This window comes from Suncus etruscus, chromosome 16 (assembly GCF_024139225.1).
Source record: "Suncus etruscus isolate mSunEtr1 chromosome 16, mSunEtr1.pri.cur, whole genome shotgun sequence".
Lineage (NCBI taxonomy): Eukaryota > Metazoa > Chordata > Mammalia > Eulipotyphla > Soricidae > Suncus > Suncus etruscus.
Genome location: NC_064863.1, coordinates 5,487,072 through 5,511,718, shown reverse-complemented (window position 1 = coordinate 5,511,718; position 24,647 = coordinate 5,487,072). Strand labels below are relative to the sequence as shown.

Here is a 24,647-nt window from a genome sequence, read left to right as displayed (position 1 = left end):
TTTTATTTTTCCTGTTATTGCTGGAGGAATGGTGAGACTTTTAGCAGACTTTTCAAATACTAAAGGGAAATTAATTCTTGAGATATTTTGAATCTCTTAAGCAGAGAGACAGATACCTTCAGAAGAGTTCTAACTAGATGATGATTTTATCCTAAGTTCTTGAAAAATTCTGCCCTTCAATGACACTCTTCAGATTTTAGGAGATGAGATGCAGAGAGGTTAAACCACTTGCCATAATATATGATGCATTCCTGCTTTTTTAAACAAATGTGCCTACCTCCACTACATGTAATGAAGATCCTTCTGCAAGAGAGGCTGAAATGCTAAGATTTTTACCCAGTGATTGACTTAATTTAGGAGGGCCTCATTAAGTGTATCAGATAGTTAAGCTCATAAAATTTTTTATAAAAGCTAGCATTCTTCTCAAAGAAGAAAAAAAGAGATGTAACCCAACACTTTTTTCTAATGATGAATTAAAAACATTCTACAAAACAGAATGCCTCAGGGAAGCTAAGGTTTCATGTGGTTTCCTTGATAAATATAAATGACTTCATTTATGAAATTATTAGTAGAATTTTAATTTATTCCTCTTTTACAATTAGTGTAATAATTAGGGATAGTCACACTTAGGCAATTATATAAAATATATGATTTAGAAACCGCATCTTAAATGATTGTTCAGGATAACTCGGGGTGAGACTATTTCTAGGCAATATATTGCTTAGGCAGACTTAATGTCTGAAAGATACTTTATTCTCTCTTTTTTTTAACATAAGTTTGATTTTAATTGTAGTGGCTTATATATCATTCACAGTAATATTCCAGGTACACATTTACATTGAATCAGGGGAATTCCCACCACCGAATTGTCCTCTCACAACCGTTCCCATCCTGCCTCCCATATCCTCCATTCCCCCCCCCCCCCCAGGGGCTGCGAGAATGCATGGTCCCCTCTGTGTCTAGTTAATTACTTAGTGGGCTTATAACTGTTTGGTCTTGGTGCCTCCATTATTGCCGCCTCTAGTTGGGAGGTGGGACTAGAAAGATCAAGTTATGTGGATTTGTTTGAGGAAGAGAAAGGTAATATAATGGGGTAAAAATCGACTACGCCGACTATGAGCGGAGTCATTCGAGAGGCTCTCGTCCTTGGTTTGAGGGGCGACGGGGAAAAGAAGGTGAAACACCACAGCAGTTCAAAAAGAGGAATCAAATAAGATATTCAGTGAGCACTGCAGCCATAAAAATATGCACCACATAGTTGCCATGGTCTTGAGATAGGAAATATGACAAGGCGCAAGGAGGAAGAAGAGAAAAGAAAGAAAAAGTAAATATATAATTAAAAAATGGACAACTACTTCAATATTTATCCCTAAATAAAGAATTCGATCAAAACTAGATAAAAAAATAAAAAAATAAAAAAAAAAGGATTAGTGTTTTTTGTCTCTTCTTCCCCCCCCCCCCCCAATGTCTGAAAGATACTTTAAAAGAAAAATGGCTCCCTTTTCATTCTGGACTAGTCAGACATTCAGAATGATATAAATGAATTAGAGGTTTTTAAAAATAAAGTTAGTCTAAGACATCTACTTGGGATCCAAGCTGTTATTTATTTTCAGGTTGTTTATAACCCTCTATTTGTCCTCCATTGGATGTCAGATCCTCAAATTTACCATAGCTGACACGAAAGTTTGTAACTTTCTTATCATTCAGTCCTTGCTATAACTTTCATCTTATTTTATTTTTTATTGTTTTGGCTTTTGGATCACACCTGGAGGTGCTCAGGGCTTATTCCTGGTTCTGTGCCCTGGGATAATTTCTGGCATGTTTAGGGGGACATATGGGTTTGAATGTGGGACAACTGCATGTAAATGTCATTACACTGTATATCTCTCTGGCCTAGGCATAACATGTCTTAAATGGTAAAAAAAAAATCCTAGCTCTTTTTTTTTCTTTTCTTTCTTTATGTGCTCTGCCAATGTTTCTTATCTCAAGACCATGGCTTTTTTTTTGTGGTGCTTATCGTTATTGTTGGAGTCCTCACTGGATATTTGACACTTCTTGTTGTACTGGTGGAGTGTTTCACCTTTTTTTTCTCCTTCGTCTCTCAAACCGGTGATGAGAACCTCTAGAAGGATTCCGCCCATTTTCGGCGTATTAGACTTTTACCCCAGTTTATTACTTTTCTCTTCTTCAAACAAAACCACACAACTTGAACTAACTAGTCCTGCCTCCCGGTTAGAGGGGGAAATAAGGGAGGCACCAAGACCAAACAGGTGCAAGACTACTAAGTAGTAGGCTAGGTACAGAGGGGACCACATATTCTAGCAGCCCTGGGGATGTGGGGGTGAGGGGGTGAGGGAGGAGGATATGGGAGGTAGGACGAAAATGAAGGTGTAGGGAGGACAAATTGGTGATGGGAATCCTCCCTTGATTTTATGTAAATATGTGCCTAAATATTATTGTCAACAATATGTAAGCCACTATGATCAAAATAAAAATTATATTAAAGAAATCCTAGATCTGTAATGTCAATTACAGCAAGAGACAGGTCATTTATTTGTATGACACAGGGTAACATATTTTAGATTACAGGGCTCTATCTGTAAAGACTCTTATTGTTCACTTCTAAATGTAGGTTCCAGTGGTCATTTAGCAACAGAGTGCATGCTTATTAGCATGGATCAAATGTTGGCTACTGTCAAACCTAATCCCTACAGTTTATAGGTTTTACATCTCTGTTGGTATTATATTTCTCTGAGAGTATTCTTAAATTTGGGTCAGGTTAGGAGAAAAAAAATCATCTGATTACACTGAGAGAATAAGTAAAATTGCAGTGTTCTTATTAGCAAATTTGGAAAGCAATTAGAAGCCTCACACTTGGCAATGGGAAAAGAAAAAATTAGTGCATCTGAATTATGTAAACTTATTTTTAAATTCCAGGTGATTAAAAAAGTCAGCTTGTAGAAAACATTAATACTTCAGAGGCAAAACAGGTAGTAGATCATTTGTAAGGTAATGAACAACTATACTTTCACCTCTGCCTTCTTGCCCTATGTGGATGGGGGAATAATGACCTCCCAAAGATTTTTATTTCCTAATTTTTAAGTCCTATGAACACATTACAAGAAAAGAAGACTTTTGCAGATGCAATTAAGGAGCTTGTGATGTGGAAATTATGCTGAATTATCTTGATGAGCTCAGTGTAATCTTTCTTATAAAAGCTAGTTGGGAGTGGCAGAGTTGGAGAAGAAAGTGTGTGGACAAGAGGTCGAACAATACCATTCATTGCTGAAAAGATCTACTGGCAAAGACTTTTAGACAGCAAAAAGGCAAGATATGGATTCCCCCCTAGAGTCACTGGAAGGAATGCAGTGACTTTCAATTCATGTCCTCTAGAATTGGATAGTTATGAATCAACCTAAACACCCATTAACAACCAATTAAATGAGGAAACTCTGGTACAGGCTCAATGGAATATGACTATACTAATTAAAAAGATGAAATTGTTCCATTTTGAGCAAAATAGATGGAACTTGAGATTATATAAAGTGAAATAAAAAATGAAAGACAACCATCAGATGGTTTAAATATGTGGAATATGAATTACTAACACAGACAAACTGGCAGAAAAACTTCAATAAAATGAATTCCTAGACTTAGTGAAAACTGAGTGGTAGCCAGAGGAAAAGCTAAGGAGTTGATGGCATTTAAACTTTGGTGGAGGGAGTAGTGACAGTTATACCCATATTGGGGTATGAAACTAATTAACCCAAATTTTATAATAAGAAGCCGGAGAGATTATTCAGCATTTAGGGCATTTGCCTTGCACACAGCTAACCCAGGTTTGATTCTTGGTATCACATACGGTCCTTCAAGCCTGCCAGGAGTTACCTCTGAGTGAAGAGTCAGGAGTAAAGCCTTGAGCACCACCAGTGGGTCCCAAAAAACAAAACTAAAAACTGAATTCCATAATATATCAAATAGATAAGTACATTTAAAAAAAAACTAAAAAAATTGTACTCTAGACACTAAAAGTGACTTAAATAATTTATGAATTCTTGCATCAACATTGAAATGTCATAAAGATGTAATTTTTCATTTGTCTTAGAAAAGATTGATGCAGAAGATGAATTACCATTAAAAGCCTCCCCCTTATTCCTTATCATCACTTCTCCCTATCCATTCCCTCAATCTCCCCATTGCCTATGTCCTTATGCAACTGTTACATCTACATTTTGTTTATAAGGATGGCTTATTGTGGAGATTTAATAATAAAAAATTGCTTCTCTGTGAGGACATACTAATATAGCTCAGGGCTTACTCCTGGCTGTGCTCAGGAATCATTCCTGGTGGTTCTGGGATAGAACTGGTGTTAACCACATTAAAAGCAAGTACTTTATACACTGTACTTTTTTTTTTTCTCTTTGAGGTTGCACTGCATGGAAGTGAGTTCCTAACCTGTTGTATTAATTTAAAATATAAGGTCCTTGTGTTGGGGTGAGGCCTTTCTCAGCTCAACCTGGCACCTGGAGCTCCTTCCACCGGAGGGTCTGAAGGTTGCAGGAAAATGGCGGAGAGTTTCACAGTTAGTTGAAGTTTCAGGAGTCAACCAGCTTTATTACATGGCCCTAACTGTCTTGTGCATTTCTCCACATGGCCTCTATGCTAAGCATTTTTCAGTAGCCCCCTTCAGTTACCCTCCATTCTTTTCCCCTGCATCTGCCTTGCTCTCTTCCCTGCAGCTTGTCTGATTATTCTCTTTTCCAAACATCAGCCCCTCCCAGGTGTGGTTGGGTTTGACCATCCAGGTGGAACAAACAGGAAGTTGGGGGAGGGTAACATTGTCACCTTCTTTGTTAAAAAGACAAAAGAAGTGAGAAGAGTTACAAAGCTTTTGATTTCCTGTTCTCTGTGAAAGGGGAGAACTTTAATATAACCCAAAGCAACCAAGTTCAAAGTGTACACAATTCCTTTTAAAATATCAGCCTTTTCCATATCTTATACAAATCATATTTTTACCTAGACTTCTCTGAGCATAAACATTAGAACTTTTCTGGAGATAGACTTGTAGTTTGACTGCCAGCTTGAGGACAAAGGTACTATGGAATGAGGCCAAGAAGAGTGACCAGAACCGTGTGTAAAACTCAACCAGGCTGCTGCTGCTTCTTCCTCTCAATTCTAGGTATGATGGCCAATGCAGTCCCTTCTCAGCTACTTAACCAAAGTTGAAATTTCTTAATTTTTATCAAATGTATCTGAAATAACAAATGTGAAGAGGAAGCTCTTAGACCTATATGTTGCTTTTTCATTTGAGAAGCCAAGACATACACATTTTTTTTGTTTGTTTTTTGTTTCAGGGGCCACATCTGGTGGTGCTCAGGGGTTACTCCTGGCTTTGCACTCAGAAATTGCTCCTGGCACAGGGCCAGAGTGGTGGTGCAAGCGGTAGGGCATTTGTCTTGTATGCACTAACCTAGGATGAACTGCAGTTCAATCCCCCAGCATCCCATATCGTCCCCCAAGACAGGAGCGATTTCTGAGCGGATAGCCAGGAGTAATCCCTGAACATCACCAGGTGTGGCCCCCAAACAAAAATAAACGGAAAAAAAGAAATTGCTCCTGGCAGGCTCAGAGGACCATATAGGATGCCAGGGATCGAACCCAGGTTCATTCTTGGTCTGCAGTGTGCAAGGCAAGTGCCCTACTACTGTGCTTTCACTCCAACCCATTTTCTATATACACATTTTAAAGTACAGGAATACTAGACTGAATTCTTCTCTCTATTGAAACCTGCTATTCCCTACTCCATCCCATGAGGTAAAGCTATTATTTTTCTCATTTGACAGACAAGGAAATAGAAATCGAGATTAATCATTTTGTCTAATATCACAATTAATAAATGACAAGCTAGAATTCAAACCACAGCTGCTGGAACCAAACCCATTTTCCCACCCTGGAGCTGCTTATTTTTAATAGCTTCATAAAATTCAAAAAGCCGTTATCTTTAGTAGTGCTTTAAATTTATATTTTGCTGTCTAGTGGCCCTCTTAATAAACTCTGAAATGAATTCAGAAATAAATCCTAAAAATCATAAAGCTTTAGCTCTTTTGCTAACAGACTCTAAGCTGAGCAGATTAAGTACTTTCTCGGAGTCTCTATGCCTTCAATAAAATAAAGTTAGCAATATAAAATTCAAACCGAAGAAAATGAGTGTAAGGGTGGTATAGTAATAACAGTGCAGGGAACTTTGTCCAGTTCTGCTGTGTGACTTTGATCAAACTGCTTTACTTCTCTGTGTTTCTGTCCTCATCTAGGCGATCAAGACATATGTGACATTAAGGGGGCAGAAGGTTATGTTTATCTGAATGAGTGAATAATTGAAAATGATTTTCTATATTATTAAATGGCATTTTTAAAGTTAAATCCATAGACTGTGTTTTAGCCACACTCAGTGCTAGGGCTCTAATTGGGGGCTCCCACAAACTATGCTATTTCCCTTTGAGTTATGCCCTTGGATCCACATCATGTTTTAATGCTAACATGCCCTATGCTGAAGTTACCCAGTGTGGCTTGACTAATAGTCGAGTCTGAGACTGGAGAAATAAAATCTTATAATTCCCAGGGTTACTGTCTGCAGTAAGTGGTTGTTATCAAAGCCTCACCACACACCACTAATAATTTATGTCCAGGAGATGAGCAGTGGTAGCTTGATGACCTCTTTGATGGTTGCACTGATGGCCAGTGGGGAAAATGACTCTTCTCCTGTCAAGTCAGATGGGACAGTCACACCCTCTTGATTCAGGATTGACTGGAGAGGGTCCCCTGTCCTCTGTGCCCCTGAGTGTCCTCTGGGCTGGAAGTCTGGGCTGGGTATTAAGCAATCTAGTATCTCTTAGTTACAACTGAGGATAGTGAGAAAGTCCAGATCCCCCAAATCTTGGGAAAACATCATATTACTTTCTCTGAGATTTCCTGGAACCTATTGGGCTATGAAATGTTACCAGTTTGCCTCATTTCACTAAAACAAGGATGTGACTGACTATACAAATCAGAATGCTAAGTTCTCTTAAAACCTGAAAGGAAAAGTCTGCGAAGAGAGCCCAGAGAAAAGTTCTTGAGTTTTTGAATGGTGGGTTGTGGGTTCCTCAATCTCCTGAGAGGGAGAAGGATTCTCATGCCCTCTGTTCAGGTAGGATAAGATACGCAGGTCCGGTAGCAACTCCAACACAGGAAATAATCCACACACAATTGGGATGAAGAGCAGGCCAGAAACTAACACCGCAAGCTGGTCACCCACAAGCCAGTCAATCGACCACGTGCAACCTCGAGCCTAGATGACAGCTCCCCATCCCGGTCTCCTGAGTAGCCTTTATTTGGATAAACAAAGCCCACTTCCAAGGGGAGAGAAAAGCCAGATAGGAGGCAATGGAAAATATCTTTTAACAAGAAAAGCAAAGGAACCAATCGAGAGACATCTTAATAGAAGGCAATATGATGACCAATCCCAAGGCCTCTACCAATATCGGGTGACCAGAAAGATGAGCCGAGTTTGCTGCATGTTAGCAGGCTTGTCTAACAGATGACAGATGACAGATGCCCAGATACTTGAGATGGTGTAGGGTCCTCCCTAAACTCTGCAGCAAACAATTGATCAGCTCCAAAAACCATCCAATTCCCACTCATCTCAGCACTGTATTTGATTTTTGGACTCAGACACTTGTTGCCTTCTCTCTTGTCTTCATTGAGTGGAGAATATGAATAAATGTTCAAGGTGATTTCTAGGATACCCTACTTCCTTCTAAGAATAGTAACTCAAATTCATTAGAACTTCCTGAGAACATTCACTTATTCCTCACAGCCATTTAAGGCTAAGACAGATACGGTGAGATCAAGTGCTCTCTTCAGCAGTGCTTGCTACTAGCTTAATTTTCACTTTGCTGTTTTAAAATAAGCAAAGAACAATAACAAAATAAAAAACAAACACACTAAATTGAGTTTTATGAAATTGGATAGTTGGCTGATACAGCTGGGAGTGTGTCTGTATAGATCATGATGGGCTCTCTTGCTGACATGCTCCTGACAACTGTTCACTGGTATGGCAGTCCATAGCATGATCCTCAGGTGGCGTGTGTGTGTGTGTGTGTGTGTGTGTGTGTGTGTGTGTGTGTGTGTGTGTGTGTAGCTGAGTGGCAACTGGAAGCTTCTGTATTAAATATGGTTCCATATTTCCTTTGTTAATGGCTATTGACCTTGGCCTGTGTTTCCCTACCCTGGAGACAAATATGAAAGCAAAATGCTTCACCCTCAGGAAGCTGGATACCCCCTTCAGCCCCTCACGGTTAGAGGCAGATGTGCAAGCCACAGGCAAATACGCTCTTTGGTGCAATCGCCTAATCTGTCAGTCCCTTGCTGTACCCCAGGGGCCGCATCCATCACAGGAAGATAATTAGCTTGTTGTTTCTGAAATCAGTCAAGCGGCCTCATAATCACTTTCTCAAAAAATGTTCAGGCAATGAAATGACCGATGATGACAACGGGGAAAGAGCACGGAGAGAACAGATGATGTTTGCTGATGTGCTTAGGAGGAAAAGCCCTCAAGTCCAGGCAGAAAAGACGAGATAGCAAAGTCTCAGGGGGTGAAGTCTGTCTTTGCTTTTCCTCTTCTGGAAAGGTAATAGGATTGCTTTAGTGTAGTTTCTGCATCTTTTCAGTAGGAGGATGACTATGAGGCAAGCTCTGCATCCATAATATTTGTGTTTCTGTCACCCGTTCTTTTACCCCTCTTCTCCCCTCCCAGACAGACCTTCCCGTGGTCTCTATGAGCATAAGACACTGAGCATAAACATGATTCAACTCTCCTCTTTTATTGGTCACAAAAACCTTTGTCCAGAAAGTTTTGCTTCTCACAGGCTTAGCTGCCTGCAGTGAAAGTGGGAATCTGGCTATTCTGGTACCTGGTTGCCTACAATGAGGAGAAAATCAGATGTGGTTTCCTGGTATTGCACACAACCTTCAGCACAATAAATATCAGATTTTTCTTTCCCATGACACCAAATCTCTTTCCTCTAGCACTAAAACACCAAAGGCCAAAGAAAATTATCTCTAATAGGGGCTCTGGTATGAGTGAGGCTTTCAAGAAAAATACAACTGTATGGAAGACATACAGTTGCCTCTAACCCAGGCTAACCCAACGGAAATATGTTCTCCTCTCTGTGTTTGTTACCAGTCATGCACTTTGCAGGGACCCATTAGGACCAGGGAGAATGCCACCTTCTTTCTCATCCTTTGCAGGGCTGACACCAAGAGTTCACATTTTTGCTGACAACTTCCATATTTGCTGTTGACTGCCGCAGTCACAAAACACCATGGCATAGTGGCTTAAAAACATGTTTGTACTAGCTTGTGATTCTGTAGACAAGTTTGACCTAGAATTTGGCTAAAAAAAATGAAAGTATGGCAAGGTATGTGTCTTTCTGAAAGTCCTGAGGGGAATAGTTTTTGTTTTCTAGCTTCTAGAGAGATCTTGTTATTCTTGACTCATGGTCTCTGTAGCCTGCAGAAAATGACCCCCACCCTTCCATTGTTCTGAATCTTTTGCTACTTTCAGTCACTTGGACTGACCCTTTTCCAGTCACTTTGAAAGACCTTGTAATGACTTTGGATCTATTTTAGTATCCTGGATTTCCCTAGCAAGGCCAGGTAATTAGCAGCAAGCTTAATCCCAAATGCAACCCAGATTTCCCATTACCAGTTAACCTAACATATTCATGGGTTCCAGTGATGAGAACATAGACATCCTTGGGGGTTATTAACACACTCCCCATATTCAAATCCACAGACTTTATCTAGAGCAAGGCAGCTTTGGGACGTAGTGTGATTTCTCTGAGGTCACTTCCAGCTCAGGTCTTCATCAAAGGAAGACTGGTGAAAGGAGATTTATCTAAGAGCAACAATGCCAACTCTGCTCTGGGAGAGGAAGACTTTCAGTGTTCAATCTGATTTAGTGAACGATTAGTCTAAGCTCTTTTCCACAAGAGCCCTAGGATAGATGGACAACATTCCATCTTTCTCGTCTAGGTGAGTGTGGTTGAGTCAATTAATCTGACTCAAAGCTAATTTCGTAAGGTCTTCACAAGGTCTCTAAGCAGAGAGAAATCAACAGGGAGAGTCCTCCTTTCCTCAAACTGTTTGAGTATCATACTCTGGGCTGGAGAAATAGTGCAATGGGTAGGGCACTTATCCTGCATTCAGACAACCTCCATTTCTTTCAGCTTTGATCCTTGACATTCTACATGGACTTCTGAGCCCTGCCAGGAGTGATTCTTGAGTGCAGAGCCAGGAGTAATCCCTGAGCACAGCTGAGTATGGGCCCCAAACAAACAAACAAAACTTATAATAACCCTTGGGAATATTTTTTCCCTTGGGGAGAAAATGAAAAAAAAAAAAAACAACCTTCTCTGAGGCATGTAAATGGATAAGCATCAGGTATGCACCAAATTATTATAACCAAAAGGTTATAATAACCCTTGGGAATTTTTTTCCCTTGAGGAGAAAATTAAAAAAAAAAAAAACTTTCCCTCAGGCATGTAAATGGATGAGGATCAGGAATGCACCAAATTTGAGCTGTAAGGGGACAAGTGATTTTCATTCTGTTAATTTTAGAATTTAGCAGAAAGAGTTGGTTGGCCTTTTCTCGAAAAATAACCCAGCAATTACACATTGATATGGGGGAAGCCCAGCTAATATTGCACTGTGTGGGAAGAACTGGCCTAGAACTAACAGGCAAATTATTGAGAATTTGCTCTATGGGAATTGAAGAGGAAACGTGACTTATTTTTATGGGCCACAAGATTAGCCATTTAAAAAATCTCTTCATTATCATATGATCTTTTGATAGGACTGGAACAGCTTTCTTCAACAATATGGCTTGGCAAATCTCTGAGACACTGAGCCAGCTAACAGATTCTCATGAGTTTCCGGAGAAAACCAATACATGTTAAGTGTCTGTTATACTGCCAACATGATACAGAATGTCATTTTAATTATCCACAGGATTATTTTTTCAACTGCAAGGTTAAAGTCAGCTATGTAATAACATTGCTAAGTTATTAATAACATGAAAGATGTGCCATCTTTATTAAATATCTTATGTATTCAGAAACACTATCTTTAACCTACCCGATATAAACAACTGATTGCAAAAGGTAGTTCAGCCGTTTTCAAGGCTCTATATTCAGTCCCAAGTGAGAGGGGGGTATCTTTGCCTCTGCAACTTTCAACAGAGAAATGCAATGAAAGCCATAAAGCTATCACCACCCACCTCGACCATTCTTGATATTTCTAAAGCCTTGAGTGCAGATGACGACACAAAGCTAAAACCTACTAATGAAAATTTGGGTGTGAAAGAAAGAAATATGTTGGAGAGATACTATAGAGTCTTATCTGTTGCTCTCTCAGAGATAAGGAAACCACAACAGATATTATATGTTCTGCCTGCTCAAGAAAGCAGTGCAAAAGTGGCCATTACTTGGGGCCCAGGCATCCTTATTAGTAATAGGGAGACCTCATAGATTCTACTTAATGATTAATTCTTAATTAATTCTTAATACTTAATTCTATTTAATGACTCCATTTACTTAACAGGAAACAGTCATCTTGTAGGATGAACAGCAATGACTTCTATTAGAAGGAAGAAAGCAGAAATACTTTTCAAAGAAGACCCCCAGCAAGTGTTATAGATAAGAGCAACCTAGCTTTAGTTCAACTTTTGCAGTAATCTCAAATAGAGTTTTTGGGGGCCTATAGGCATGTTCTCACCAAAGACCTACCCTTTGCATGGTGATACATGGGCCTGATTAACAATTGCCAGTGCAATTGTTGCTAGCCATTTATTCCATCTCCTTTCCAGAGGCTTCCAGAGGCTTTAGAACTTTCATGGATAAATGATGAGTATTCATTCTCTTCAGAGATATTCCGACAAAGATGGAAGGTCAATATAAAGGGTAAGAAGATGTATGAACCCCAAAGTAGTGTTTTCAGACAAACCAATCATATCTTGTCAGTCTATTGCTCTAGTCTATAATTTGAAAGCTATCAAAGATGGATAGTAGCAGTGATCAAGATAATAGGAAATTGTGTTAAACCTGAGAAATTCTTTTTGCTTTAGAATTTGGTAAGGAGTAGACTGATTATGTATCACATGCAAAAATCTTGTAAAAATTCTAGTGGCAATGTACCGTTCAGGAAAAAAATTATAATCTTGTTTCAACAAGGGCCAAAATGATTGAGATGATTCATTTCTATAGAGATAAGAAAAATGAATATGGACGAGGTTTGGCACTGTTAAAAACTAGAGTGATGAAGTTTTATAGGAGGTTACATTATGACGTTGATAGTTACAACACTCCTCGTCTTACATTCTACTTTTGTTTCTCCCTTTTATTATTTTTTTTTTGGGCCCAACCCGTTTGATACTCAGGGGTTAATCCTGGCTAAGTGCTCAGAAATCGCCCCTGGCTTGGGGGGACCATATGGGACACGGGGGGATTGAACCGCGGTCATGATCTTTTCTTGGCTAGCGCTTGCAAGGCAGACACCTTACCTCTAGCGCCACCTTCCCGGCCCCTTTATTATTATTTTTTATTTATTCACGACGGCACTTTTCAGTGCTAAGGAAGCACAAGCCCAAATGAAATAAAGAACTATGGTTGGAAGAGGAAGAGTGTTGAAATGTAAAAGAAAGAACAGAAATATGCTAACAGGCATTTGGAATTAGATACGCCCACCAGAAATTTATCCCTAAGGATTCCAAGGAGTTCAAGTCAACTATCTAAACCAGAAGAAAAGCAGAACCACTAATACACAATAACAATCATCCATTATAACAGAATACCCACATTTATTTCCTGGAAGCCAAGCAGCCCATCTAGACCTTATGGTATTTACCTCAATGAAGAAGAGCAGAGAGTGGGAGAAAGGGATTGGACAGCACAGTCACTTACTAGGACAAAGCTCTTCCTCCTCCCTTGGCTGCTGCTTCTCTGGCTTGGAGGGTCCTTTGACCTTACACATCAGCATGCGAAGCCTCCCAGTCCAAGAAGTGTCCTCCTCCTCCTCCTCCTCTTCCCCCAGGGGGACACCTGCAAAGTTACAGAGTGAAAACCTCAGTCAGTAAACAAAAGGCCTTCTCAAGGTAAGACTATGAAAGGCTGCGTTCACTCCTCTGGGCTTTCCACAAAATATCTGTTTTTGCACGAAATCTCTTTCTCTAAATATTTTTTTAGTGAGGAGGCATACTCAGCTCTGTCAGGGATCACTCCTGGTGGCGATAGAGGATCATATGTGGTTCCAAAAACTCAATTAGTTCAGTCAGACACAGGGGAAGTGGATTACTCCTGTATTATCCACCTGACCCACAAGTTTTATTTTCCCTAAAAGATGATTTCTTACATATGAGGATACACTTTTAATGCCCAAATTCCACGTGGGCTCTAGTGGCTCCAGGAAGCATTATCGTAAATCAACAGATCATCTGGGAACCAGGTATGACTCAATCCACCCATGTACAAGCTGCTAAGACACTGAGAGGCACTCAGCACCCGCAGGTGTGTATATTTTGTAGGATCTTCAGGCTTAGAGTCCTTAAGGGGGACAGATTAACATATTTGTATGAAATCAAGAACAGGCAAAGGGAATCATATTCTTGGCTCATCTGGGAGCAGAACCCCAAGGACTTACTTTTAAGTAAATTGGGTGAGATTCAGACAAAGATCTATTGTTTCCTTTCATTTTTAAGATATCAAGTTCTCTCTCATCTATCTAAGTAACATCTCTTAAGACACATAAGTTATGTGTCCATTTATGCCAGGATTATTTCCTGTATTTTCTTTCATCCAAGAATTTTGTATAGAGTAATTTCTTGAGGAGCTATACACAAAAGGGACCCCTTACACTAGCAGTCCAGGGGCCTAAGAGTGGAGATATGGGAATGCATGCTGGGAACAGGGGCAAAGGAAAGTCAACACTGGTGGTGGAAATTGCCCTAATTCACTGTCACTATGAACCTTAAATACAACTGTGAAAGACTTGTAATCGACATTGGTCATAATAAAAATTATTAAAAAAAAAGAAATCACTCCTGATGGACTCATGGAACCATTTGGGGTATTGGGGATAGTAGCTGGGTCGATTGTGTACAAGACAAGTGTCCTACACACTGTATTATCTGTCCTGTGCCTATAATTTTAAAGTAAACCTACTCTCCCCTGATCTCTTCTCAACTCCTTCCTTCCCTATACTAGCTCCTAAACCAGGAATCAGGAACCAGGGATTGGGATCCTTGATGCTCACTCACCACAGTGAATGAGCAGATCTTCATGGAAGTCGTAGAGTTCTTCCCGAATCTCATCTGGGCAGGGGCAATTCTCCCCTAGTTGAAAGTTAAGCAGCATGTTGATCTTTAAGGGACAGAAAATGACAAGTTAGTTTTCACTATTGGCTAAAAGAGCTCAGATCCTGCTTTGGGGATTTAATGCTTTAACTCTTTTAAATAGATGTGGTCAACTTTTTAATGTGGTTTCATCCCCCACCCCCGAATTTAAAAATAATTTATTACTAAAAATATGAATCCCCAAAGAAAGCATGCTGAAATTGCACTACTTGTCACCATTTTCTGAAGACTGTGTATGCAGACAGATATCATACTTGAGATAACTTCTTTGAAACCTAGATTTTCTGGGTTTAGGGCCAAACATGGTTGTGTTTAGGGCTTATACCCGGTTCTCTGCTTTAGGGTCATTCTTGATGATGTTCAGGGAACCATGTTCAGTGTCTGGGAATACAACTGGTTGGTTACAAGCAAGACAAGCACCTTACTTATTGTCCTATTTCTCCAGCCCTTGAAATCTAGTTTTCTACTCAATATGTTATCTTGAGCACTTTACTTTTCTACATAGTTTTTATTTTCATTTACTTTTTGCCAGAGAATCATACATGTAAATCAAGTACTCTACCACTGAGCTGCTTCTAAGGCCCTTAATATGCTTTTCAATAAGTATATTACATTGAATATGGAAAGACTTCTATATATTTATATATGATTAATAATATATCATATATTTATGTTATTTCCATGTTTGGTTTTTCTTTTTCTTTGTTTTGTTTTTGGGTCACACCCGGCAGTGCTCGGGGTTACTCCTGGCTCTACGCTCAGAAATCGAATTGCGGGCCCGGAGAGATAGCACAGCAGCGTTTGCCTTGCAAGCAGCCGATCCAGGACCAAAGGTGGTTGGTTCGAATCCTGGTGTCCCATATGGTTCCCCGTGCCTGCCAGGAGCTATTTCTGAGCAGACAGCCAGGAGTAACCCCTGAGCACTGCCAGGTGTGGCCCAAAAACCAAAAACCAAAAACCAAAAAAAAAAAAAAAAAAAAAAAAAAAGAAATCGAATTGCTCCTGGCAGGCTTGGGGACCATGTGGGATGTTGGGATTCAAACCACTGTCCTTCTCATGCAAGGCAAATGCCCTACCTCCATGCTATCTCTCTGACCCCTATTTCCATGTTTTACCCTCATAAGTAAAGTTAGTTTGAATCCAATTTTATATAAATTTTGTTCATGTCTATGGTCATTTTTCAGGATAAATTCCTATGAGCGAAATGTCTAGATTAAAAGGTTTGCACAGTTTAATGATTTCTATTATGAATTGTCAAATTGCCCTCCAGAAAGGAACAATTAACATTATTACTAAATTTAAACCTGTGTGTATTGCTTTGTCAGCTCCATGACTATGAGAGTTAGCACATTTTCAAATATTTTCCAATTTAATGGGTGAAAAACGTCCTATCGTTATTGTTTTAATTTATAATTAGTGACACTAAACTTCATTTTTCCACACACAGTAGTCATTTTTATTTCATATTTTATAATTTTCCTATTCACGCCTTCCATGTTTTCATGTTTAAAAATATTGAGTGGTGTGTACTTTATACAAAACTAGATTACTAACCCTTTACGCTATATACTCTAAATATTTTACCAGACTCCAGTGAGCTTATCTTTTTGCTGAATTCTGTTGACAGGATTTTTGACATGAAGCTTTTACACTTTACAGCCATATTTTCCTTTATTTTTATTTCAGAGATTCTCGGCTGTTACATTACAATACTGTGGATCACTCTGGCAATCTGATAAAACACTCAGCTTGCCAGATTAATATTGTAAGTACATAAAATATAGAGAACTTCAAATAGAAACAGTTTAATTATAGCTTAATCAAAGACAAAAGTTTTTGCTATCTAGGAACATATGTACTGATAAAGGCATACTATTAAATTACATAAGGCACTGGATGAACTTTGCAAGAAAAGAAAGCATCCAACCCATTCAAAAAATAGAAGAGATGAACAGAAACTTCCTCAAAGAAGAAATACAGATGGCCAAAAGGCATATGAAAAAAAATGCTCATCACTAATCATCAGGGAAATGAAAATCAAGAGATTCATCTCACACTACAGAGACTGGCACACATAAAAAAGAACAAGAAAAACCAGTGTTGGTAGATGTGGGGGGATAAATACTCTCATTCACTACTGGTGGAATGCCAACTGGTCCAGATTTTGGAAAATCTGGACATTTCTCAAGAAACTGAAAATTGACTTTCCAAATGACCCAGTAATGCCATTTCTTTAAATATAACTGAAGAGGCCAAACACAGCTCAAAACCCCCTGCACTCAATGTTCAATGTAGCAATATTCACTGTAGCCAGAATCTGGAAACAACCGAATTACCTGAGAACAAATGAATGGATAAATCTAAACAACGGCGGCTGTTAGGAAAAAAATAACGCCATAAATTTGCTTCTACATGGATTAATAATGGAAAGACTGATCATACTATTTGTGGGATATATTAAAAATGTATTATGGTAATAACATCCAAAAACAATAGAGACAAGGACCAGGAGGCCTGATCCATTAAAGGAAGCTTGCCACAAAGAGTAGGGAATGCAGTTAGGACAGAAAAGTGACCATTATGACAATTATAGTTGGAAATGATCACTCTGGACAAGAACTGGGTGCTGAAAGGAGGTAATGTGATATGCATGGTACCCCTTCAGTAATACTATTGCAAACAGTGCCAAAAAGGAAGGGGGAAAGAGGGAAAGGAAAAGGGTGGAAGAGAGGGAGGGAAGAAGGGACAGAGAGACTGAGAGAGAGAGAGAAATAAAGAGAGAGAATAAAACTGTCTGCCCCATAGGCAGGCAGGGAGAGGGCTGAAGAGAAACTGAGATGATGAGAAATGTGCACTGGTGAAGGGATGAGTGCTGGAATATTATATTGCTTGAAACTCAATAATAAACAACTTTATTGTTGTGACTGAGTATCTCATGGTGATTTGATGAAAACTTATTAAAACTATTTAAATAGAAATGTATTATGTGCTAAGGAGATAATCTGGGAGGTCTGAGGGGAAACTGGGGGAAACATGGAGGGACTATGACATTAAAGGCAGAATTGGTGTCAGAGCATAGTATGCCTAAAACAACTATAACTTTGTAAATACTTTTGTAAATAATAGTATTTTTATAAAAAGTAACTAAAAGTAAAATAAATATGAACAACCTTGTAACCCTAGTGTTTAAATAAAAATAATCTAAAAGAAATATTTGGTTTACCACATTAGGGAATAATTTCTTAAGTTACAAACTTGTGAAATGAGCCTGAAATTTGAGAGTGTTTAGAAGACTGAAGGAGGATTTGATGGTAGAATCTGAGATGGGACCAGAGAAGGAGGAGGCAGAATAGGGACAGGCAAGGGGGGAAGTCAGTGTGGCACTAGCAAGAGTTAGCATCATGAGACTGCCAATGAGGAGAGTAAGAGATGGATGACTCAGGGCTGGCTGTGTGAAGGGACGTCAGAGAATATGAATGAACTCTACTTCCTGGGCCATTTACAGAAGATCCTATAACATGGTACGAGGTAAATGAAAAGTTCTCTGTACTCAAACTAATGGCATTTACCGATGTTGACTTAACACAGACACGGTGTAGTTGAATCTTGACAACTAAGCAATCTAAATGATCTCAGGAGATTCTCGTAAGGAGAAATAAACATGTGTGTTCTGTTTCTGAATCAAAGAAGATAGAGAGGGGTTAACTGCCTCTAATTACAGAGAAGCGACAGGGGGGTTAGAAGGAGAGCATATCTGAAGATGATATCTACACCTGAATTCTAATCTTCTGAATTTCTGTGATTTCCACATGTGAATCACATCTGCCCAGAGCAATGGAGGAAGGCTAGCACCTCTGGTCAGGCTATAATGTAGTCCAGTCGTATTTGTAAAGTCTTAGCAGTTCATTCCTCAACTCAGCTCAGCCCAAAGGATCTACTTTGATGAATCCCAACATCTTCACATGGAACCTCTAGCAAAGGAAATACTCTTATGAAGGAAAACTCATTCAAGGGAATTCTTTCTTTAGTTATAACTAAGACATTTATTATTATTATTATTATTATTTTCAGTTCTATTTGAAACCCTTATTATTAACCCAAGATAAGATATTTTATCTCTTTTCGGGTGCTTGGTACTTGGACTGCTGCTCTCTTCGACTGTGATTGAAGATAATGTGGCAGGTGGAAAGAAATGTCTTGGACTTGAGACTCCAATTCTTCACTACTCTCTGTGGAACTGGGTAATGTGCTTAATTTCTCGTCTTTCTCACCTATATACAGGAATAATAATAACAATCCTTCATCATGCAGGGTAATAAATCCAAGTGCCTAGCCCAGTGGAGCACAGGGAGAGCTTTGGACAGTATCTGGAGGACTGACTCCTGGCTTTGCATTCTAGGATCACTTTGGCAGTTTCAGAGGAGCATATGCAGCGCTGCAGATCAAACCAGGGTTTGAGCTTAAGCCCCGTGCTGTTTGTCCCCCTCAAATGCATCCTATAAAAGCTGAGGAATGTGAGAAAGCTGAGAAATGTGGATTGTTTTTAAGCTATTATAAATATCTATGTTCCACAGCATGGGTAAATAAAGTGATCAAATCAATTCCTGGTTGTGCTTGAATTATAAAATATTTTTTATTACATTGAATTTACAAATAGGCTGTCTATGAAATAGCTAAGAGCTGAATATTTGGTTTTAGACAGGAGACACATGTTTTTCATTCAATTATCTTCTCTTTTGAAGACTTGGGAGAAGTGGCCAAACAGCGGTCAGGATATAAGCAGCTATTGATCAGCAGGGACAAATGGAAACTATTTTACAAGAGTTATCCTCTCATTCACAAGTTTATCACTAGAATTTTGATTCTTTAAAAGCAACCTTCCCATTGGGCAAGGTCAACAACGAAGTGAAGCACTGCAAAATACAGAACCCCAAGAAGAAAGAGGGGTTCTAAGCTGCTCAATTGTATTTTCTAGATTTTATGTTTTTTTTTCTTTTAAAATTTTTATGGATTTCATGTTTTATTTATTGGGGAGGGTTGGGACATACATGGTAATGCTCTGGGGATGTCCCTCCTTCTGTGATCGGGAGTGACTCCTGGCAGAGCTCACGAAACCATGTGGTGCCAGGGATCAAATTACATTATCTCCATGCAAGGCAAATGCCTTCACCCCTGAATTACTTCTCTGCTTCCCAGTTTTGATTAGTTGTTTCAGGTAGTGCTTGAGGAGGCTGGTGGGGCAGAGTATTGAACCCAGGGCTCCAACCACTTATATCACTTCCTTATTCAGGGCTGGAGGCTTTGTCTGGATCTCTGGGCAAGTGTTTTCAGGCATTTGAATAATGAAACTGTGCAGCCACTGGCATAAGTCTAGAAATCTTGGCCATACACTCTGTATTTCTCCTAGGAAGATTTCTCCCAGTGACTTCTCCTAAGTGGAAAATTCTTTTCTTTTCTTTTTTATTTATTGATTAATTGATTGATTTGTTGTTAGGCCATACCCAACGGTGCTCAGGGTTTACTCTTGGCTCTGAACTCAGAAATCGCCTCTGGTAGGTTGGGTAACCATTTGGAATACTGGATAACCCAAGATAACTAGTATGTGGCTGTCAATTGATCTTAGAACAGTGAAGGCTTATCTCTTGGTACTATGTACTTAGTACTCTTGGCCTCACAGCCTTTGAATAGGTCAAGGAGATATTCAAGGGCCCTACTGGGGAAGGTTCAAGAATCCTGCTGGGAGGGTTTTGCACCTGCTCTTGAGGTGGGGAGCGGAACTCCCTGGTCTTCCGGGCAGTCAGGGCTGCAGACATGTTGAGGGCTTGCATGAGTTCATTGTAGCGGAACTTCTGATTTGCCTGGAGTTTGGAGACATAAATGTCACCAAATGCCACAATGGCCTCCACGCGGTGCTGTAGCTCACAGTCACAGAGATAGCTGAGGAGCTCGCACATCTGCAACAAAAGTACAAATATATGCTAATATGATCATACTTCATGTGACCCCGTTGTATGTGACACTTGAGACTTTGCTAATGTCAGTAATTTGTCTAGTGACATATACTAGTCATATGTGAACCAAAGGGGGTCTGAATCTAAAGACCAGCTCTTCACTGCTGAAGCCAGAAAAACAGAGTTCACTAGAGACAGAAATCTGCCTGTGAAGAATTAGCAGCATCTCTAAGAATTATCCTCTCAGGACTACAGGCACAGGACAGAAACCACCACCCACCACCCAGAGGCACCTGCGAAGCTCTTCTCTGGACCTTCTGATTCTATAGGATGGGAAATTTTGGACTCTTTTTGGAGGGGAGAGGGTGATATGCTCAGGGACCCCTTCAAATGGTTCTGGGGATAGAACTGAGATCAGCAAGTGTTTTATCCCCTCTACTATCACTCCAGGTTCTGAAATTCTGTCTAATGATTCCCCTTTCATCTCTCCTTTGTTCATTGTCTTTAGCCTTTGGCCTGTGTCTGCAATCAGCATTTTAGGGTTGCTGGTCATCTTAGTGCTGCCAGAATTTATACTAATAAGAAAAACAATTGCTATAGCTGACTGAGAACTGTTTACCACACGGGGCTGAACACTTGTTATATTGTAGTTCCTGTGATTCTGTGTGCCCCTGTTTTTGTTATTTATCTAATCCCTTACATGACTAACAGGTTTAGACAAAGCCCCTTGTGGGGGAGTATTCTCACTTTGCTGCACACCCCTGCTCCTCCCATGTGAACTACGGTCCACACCTCCTGCCCAGCCATACTGGCGATGGTCACATGGGCCAGGGCCTGAGAAATAGCATGGAGGCAAGGCGTTTGCCTTGTATGCAGAAGGATGGTGGTTCGAATCCCGGCATCCCATATGGTCCCCTGTGCCTGTCAGGGGTGATTTCTGAGCGCAGAGCCAGGAGTAACCCCTGAGCCCCACTGGATGTGATCCCCCCCCAAAAAATCACATGGGCCAACCAAATAGAAAAACTAAGTTGAATGACTAGGGGACATCTTTAAAAGGTAAGTGGCTTTAATTTTAATTTAATTTTGCTATTATTTTTGGTTTTTGGGTCACACCCGGCAGCGCTCAGGGGTTCCTCCTGGTTCTACGCTCAGAAATTTCTCCTGGCAGGCTCGGGGGACCATGTGGGATGCCGGGATTAGAACCACTGTCCATCTGCATGCCAGGCAAACACCCTGCCTCCATGCTATCTTTCCGGCCCCATTTTTAAAGCTTAAAGTATGTTAGATGCATACCAAAACTGAGGAGAAATCCCCCAAAACCTGAAGTGAGCCACACTTATCTTTCCAAAAGCTTTTAATTCTGCAATCAAACTTAATGATCCCCAGACTGGCACTTACACTGGGTGAATGGCCCTGTCTCTGCAAAGGGGACTGTAGAGGTCTTAGGGACTCATATTAAAGAAGAGGTCTTGAATTTATATCAGAATATCACAGTATTATGTTCAAATGATATGTTTGAGGCTTGTTTGTTATGTGTCCCATCTGGATCCAGTTTATCATCAACGAACTCATTCTATTACCATAGCTCTCATTTTATGAACATATCATATGATAATATATTTAATATTGCATTTTAAAAAATTAAAATTTAATAATAGCAATTTTTTTGTTTTATGGGCCACACCCGGTGATGCTCAGGGGTTAGTTACTTCTGGCTATGCTCTCAGAAATTGCTCCTGGCTTGGGGGACCATATGGGCCACCAGGGATCAAATCCAGGTTTGTACAGGGTCAGCCACATGCAAGGAAAATGGCCTACAATTGTGCTATCACACTGGCCCCAAGAATGATATTTTTATAAATAAAAAAAACAAGCTCTGATGTGCCATGAAGGGCACATTTATTTAGGTGGTTAAATGATCAAGGATTAGAAATAAAAATCCACAGAAACTACTTAAGCCAGGCTCACTCAAAGAGCAGACTATTCTATTCTATTCATTTTCATTTCTCATTCTTGGCGTCCAGTAGACAGAAGTTACCACCTTCAATACAACACTGAGATGTATACATCTGGGTGGGACCATGAGAATTTGTATTCTACCCTATAACTATGTTTTAGGAAACAGCGAGGTTCTGTAGGTGATGCAAAGAGATGCCTCTACATGAGTGTGATTCTCTTCCTAAATTCAGTTGGCAGGTTCTGTAAACGTGAGTGCCAATAGCTCTACTTCAATATGGCAGTCGAAGGGAAAGATATGTATGGCCACAATGGGAACCACACCACTGATCTACTTCACAGCCAAGATGTCTCCCTCTCTAGGAAGGATCTCACAAGTGAACCATCCAATTTCAATGGGTAAGAGATCTGAGGGAAAATCTACCAATGGTATCGGGAAAAAGATCATAAAGCTCACAAGGGGCTGGCATTTTTATTTTGGGCCATGGTGACTTAGAAGTTCATGCCAGAAGTAAGCATGAAAGTCTCCAAGCATCTCTGCTACACAGTTCTCCAGCCAGTACCACTGACCTGAATCTCACCAACAGTCTTCCTTGCCACCCTCCCTAACTCTTTGACGTCTTGCTGCCCCAAATTACCTGTAACTTGACAGACTCTGGTAATCTTGTCTGCAGCAGGCCTTTGATGGGGGTCGCCTTGCTTGATTTTTCTCCAGCTTCCACAGCTTTCTCTTCCTCCTGGGTCACTTCTTCCTTCTCAGCTCCCTCCTCCGTCTCTCCACCGTGCTCCCCAAACACAGAGGGATCAATAAGGAGGAGAATATGCCGAACATCATCATCGTCAAACACTCCCATTACCAGCAAAGTTCCGATGAGTTTTAGCACAGGCACAAACTGGAACTCCACAGATCCCCCAACTGGGTCCCGGATGTGGGAACCACTGCACTGCACGGCCTCTGTCAGCATGTTTAGTGCTTTTGTCTTGAGAATCTCCAAGGGAATCTCAGGGCTCTGTTTCTGGTGCTCTTCACTGGTTGCAACAAAGCAAGGGGTGGAGAACTTGAACCCTGGCTTGAGGCACGTTCTTAGGCCCACCCCAGGTAATCCGTGCCTCTTGGATCCATCTGGATAGAGGTGGATTTTCCTGGTGGTACTGGTAATGGGGATGATATATTCATTCTTCATCATGAGCTTCCTCTCCTTGGCATTGGCAAGGTGAATGCTGATGAGTAAGTCATAGAAACCAGACCTAAGGAGGCCAGGGAGGTACTTGTTGTCAATGGCATAGAAGAGCTGGGAGAGGTCGATATGGCTACACAAGGCATAAGCCACTCGGCTGTTTCCGAGGGCACACACAGCACTGTAGAGTCTCAGTGTGTGGAAATGGAAACGCATCAGGTCCTCTTGCTCACAGAGCTCCAGAATATCCACACACCTGAAGACAGGACAAGCAGTCAACCACCATGGAGGAGAAGAATGAGCTAGAGTTGAGAGGAAGTCACTATCTTTGAATACCAAGGAATCTCATTGAGCCCCTCGAAGGCAGAGAAAACAGGACAGAAGAATTTTCCACCCCACTTCCTCTTACAGGTTCTCCTTCAGTTACTTCTGCCCCATGTTAGATCCCAGTTCCTGAAAATCCTCCCACTCTAACAGGTGTCTCAAAAAATTCTAAAGGCATGATGTATCTGATATCGATCCTCCTTATTAGAAAGAATTTCAAAACCTCACATCCGATTGAAGAGACTAAGGTTGAGAATACATGAGTAACTTGCTCAAGGCCACACAGCCACAGGGTGGTAGCACAGTGACTGAATCCAGACCAAATCTAAGGACACTTTTTCTCCCTCTCAGATTAATCTTATTTCATCCTGGGGACCTTACAAGGACTCCAAATATATCTGTTCAGGAGAATGCCCTTTGGAACAGCACATATACATCATTTTAGGGGTCCCAAGATTCACACTAAACTGTAATTCTAGGGCTAAGTATCACTGTAGTGAGGCCAAAAGCCTGATTCTGGGTCCTCTAAGCAAATTAAGCATGGCCCATTTTCCCTTTTATTGTTAACAATAATTAATATTTCGGTGCCATTCGAGTAGGGCTCCCTTCCCTACTTGAAGTGCTCAGGACTTACTCCTGGTTCTCTGCTCAGGGTTCACCTGTGGTGACCATTTGTGACCATATGGCAAATGCCCTACTCACTGTACTGTCACTCTTGATACCAACCTTTGAGTTTTCATTTCATTTCTTTTTTTTTTTTTGGTTTTGAGCCACACTCAGAGGTGCTTAGGG

General features: G+C 40.4%; 1 protein-coding gene across 1 annotated transcript in view; it reads right to left on the bottom strand.

Annotated features, from left to right (window-relative positions):
• RYR3 (ryanodine receptor 3) overlaps positions 1–24,647 on the bottom strand; it is a 473,873-nt gene that overhangs the window by 197,401 nt on the left and 251,825 nt on the right. Inside the window, exons 36-39 of the mRNA XM_049790221.1 lie at positions 22,992–23,787; positions 20,200–20,400; positions 14,351–14,453; positions 12,999–13,136 (exon numbers count right to left, since the gene is read on the bottom strand). Of these exons, the coding sequence (XP_049646178.1) occupies positions 12,999–13,136; positions 14,351–14,453; positions 20,200–20,400; positions 22,992–23,787 (1,238 nt within the window). The remainder of the gene's footprint in view (positions 1–12,998; positions 13,137–14,350; positions 14,454–20,199; positions 20,401–22,991; positions 23,788–24,647) is intronic.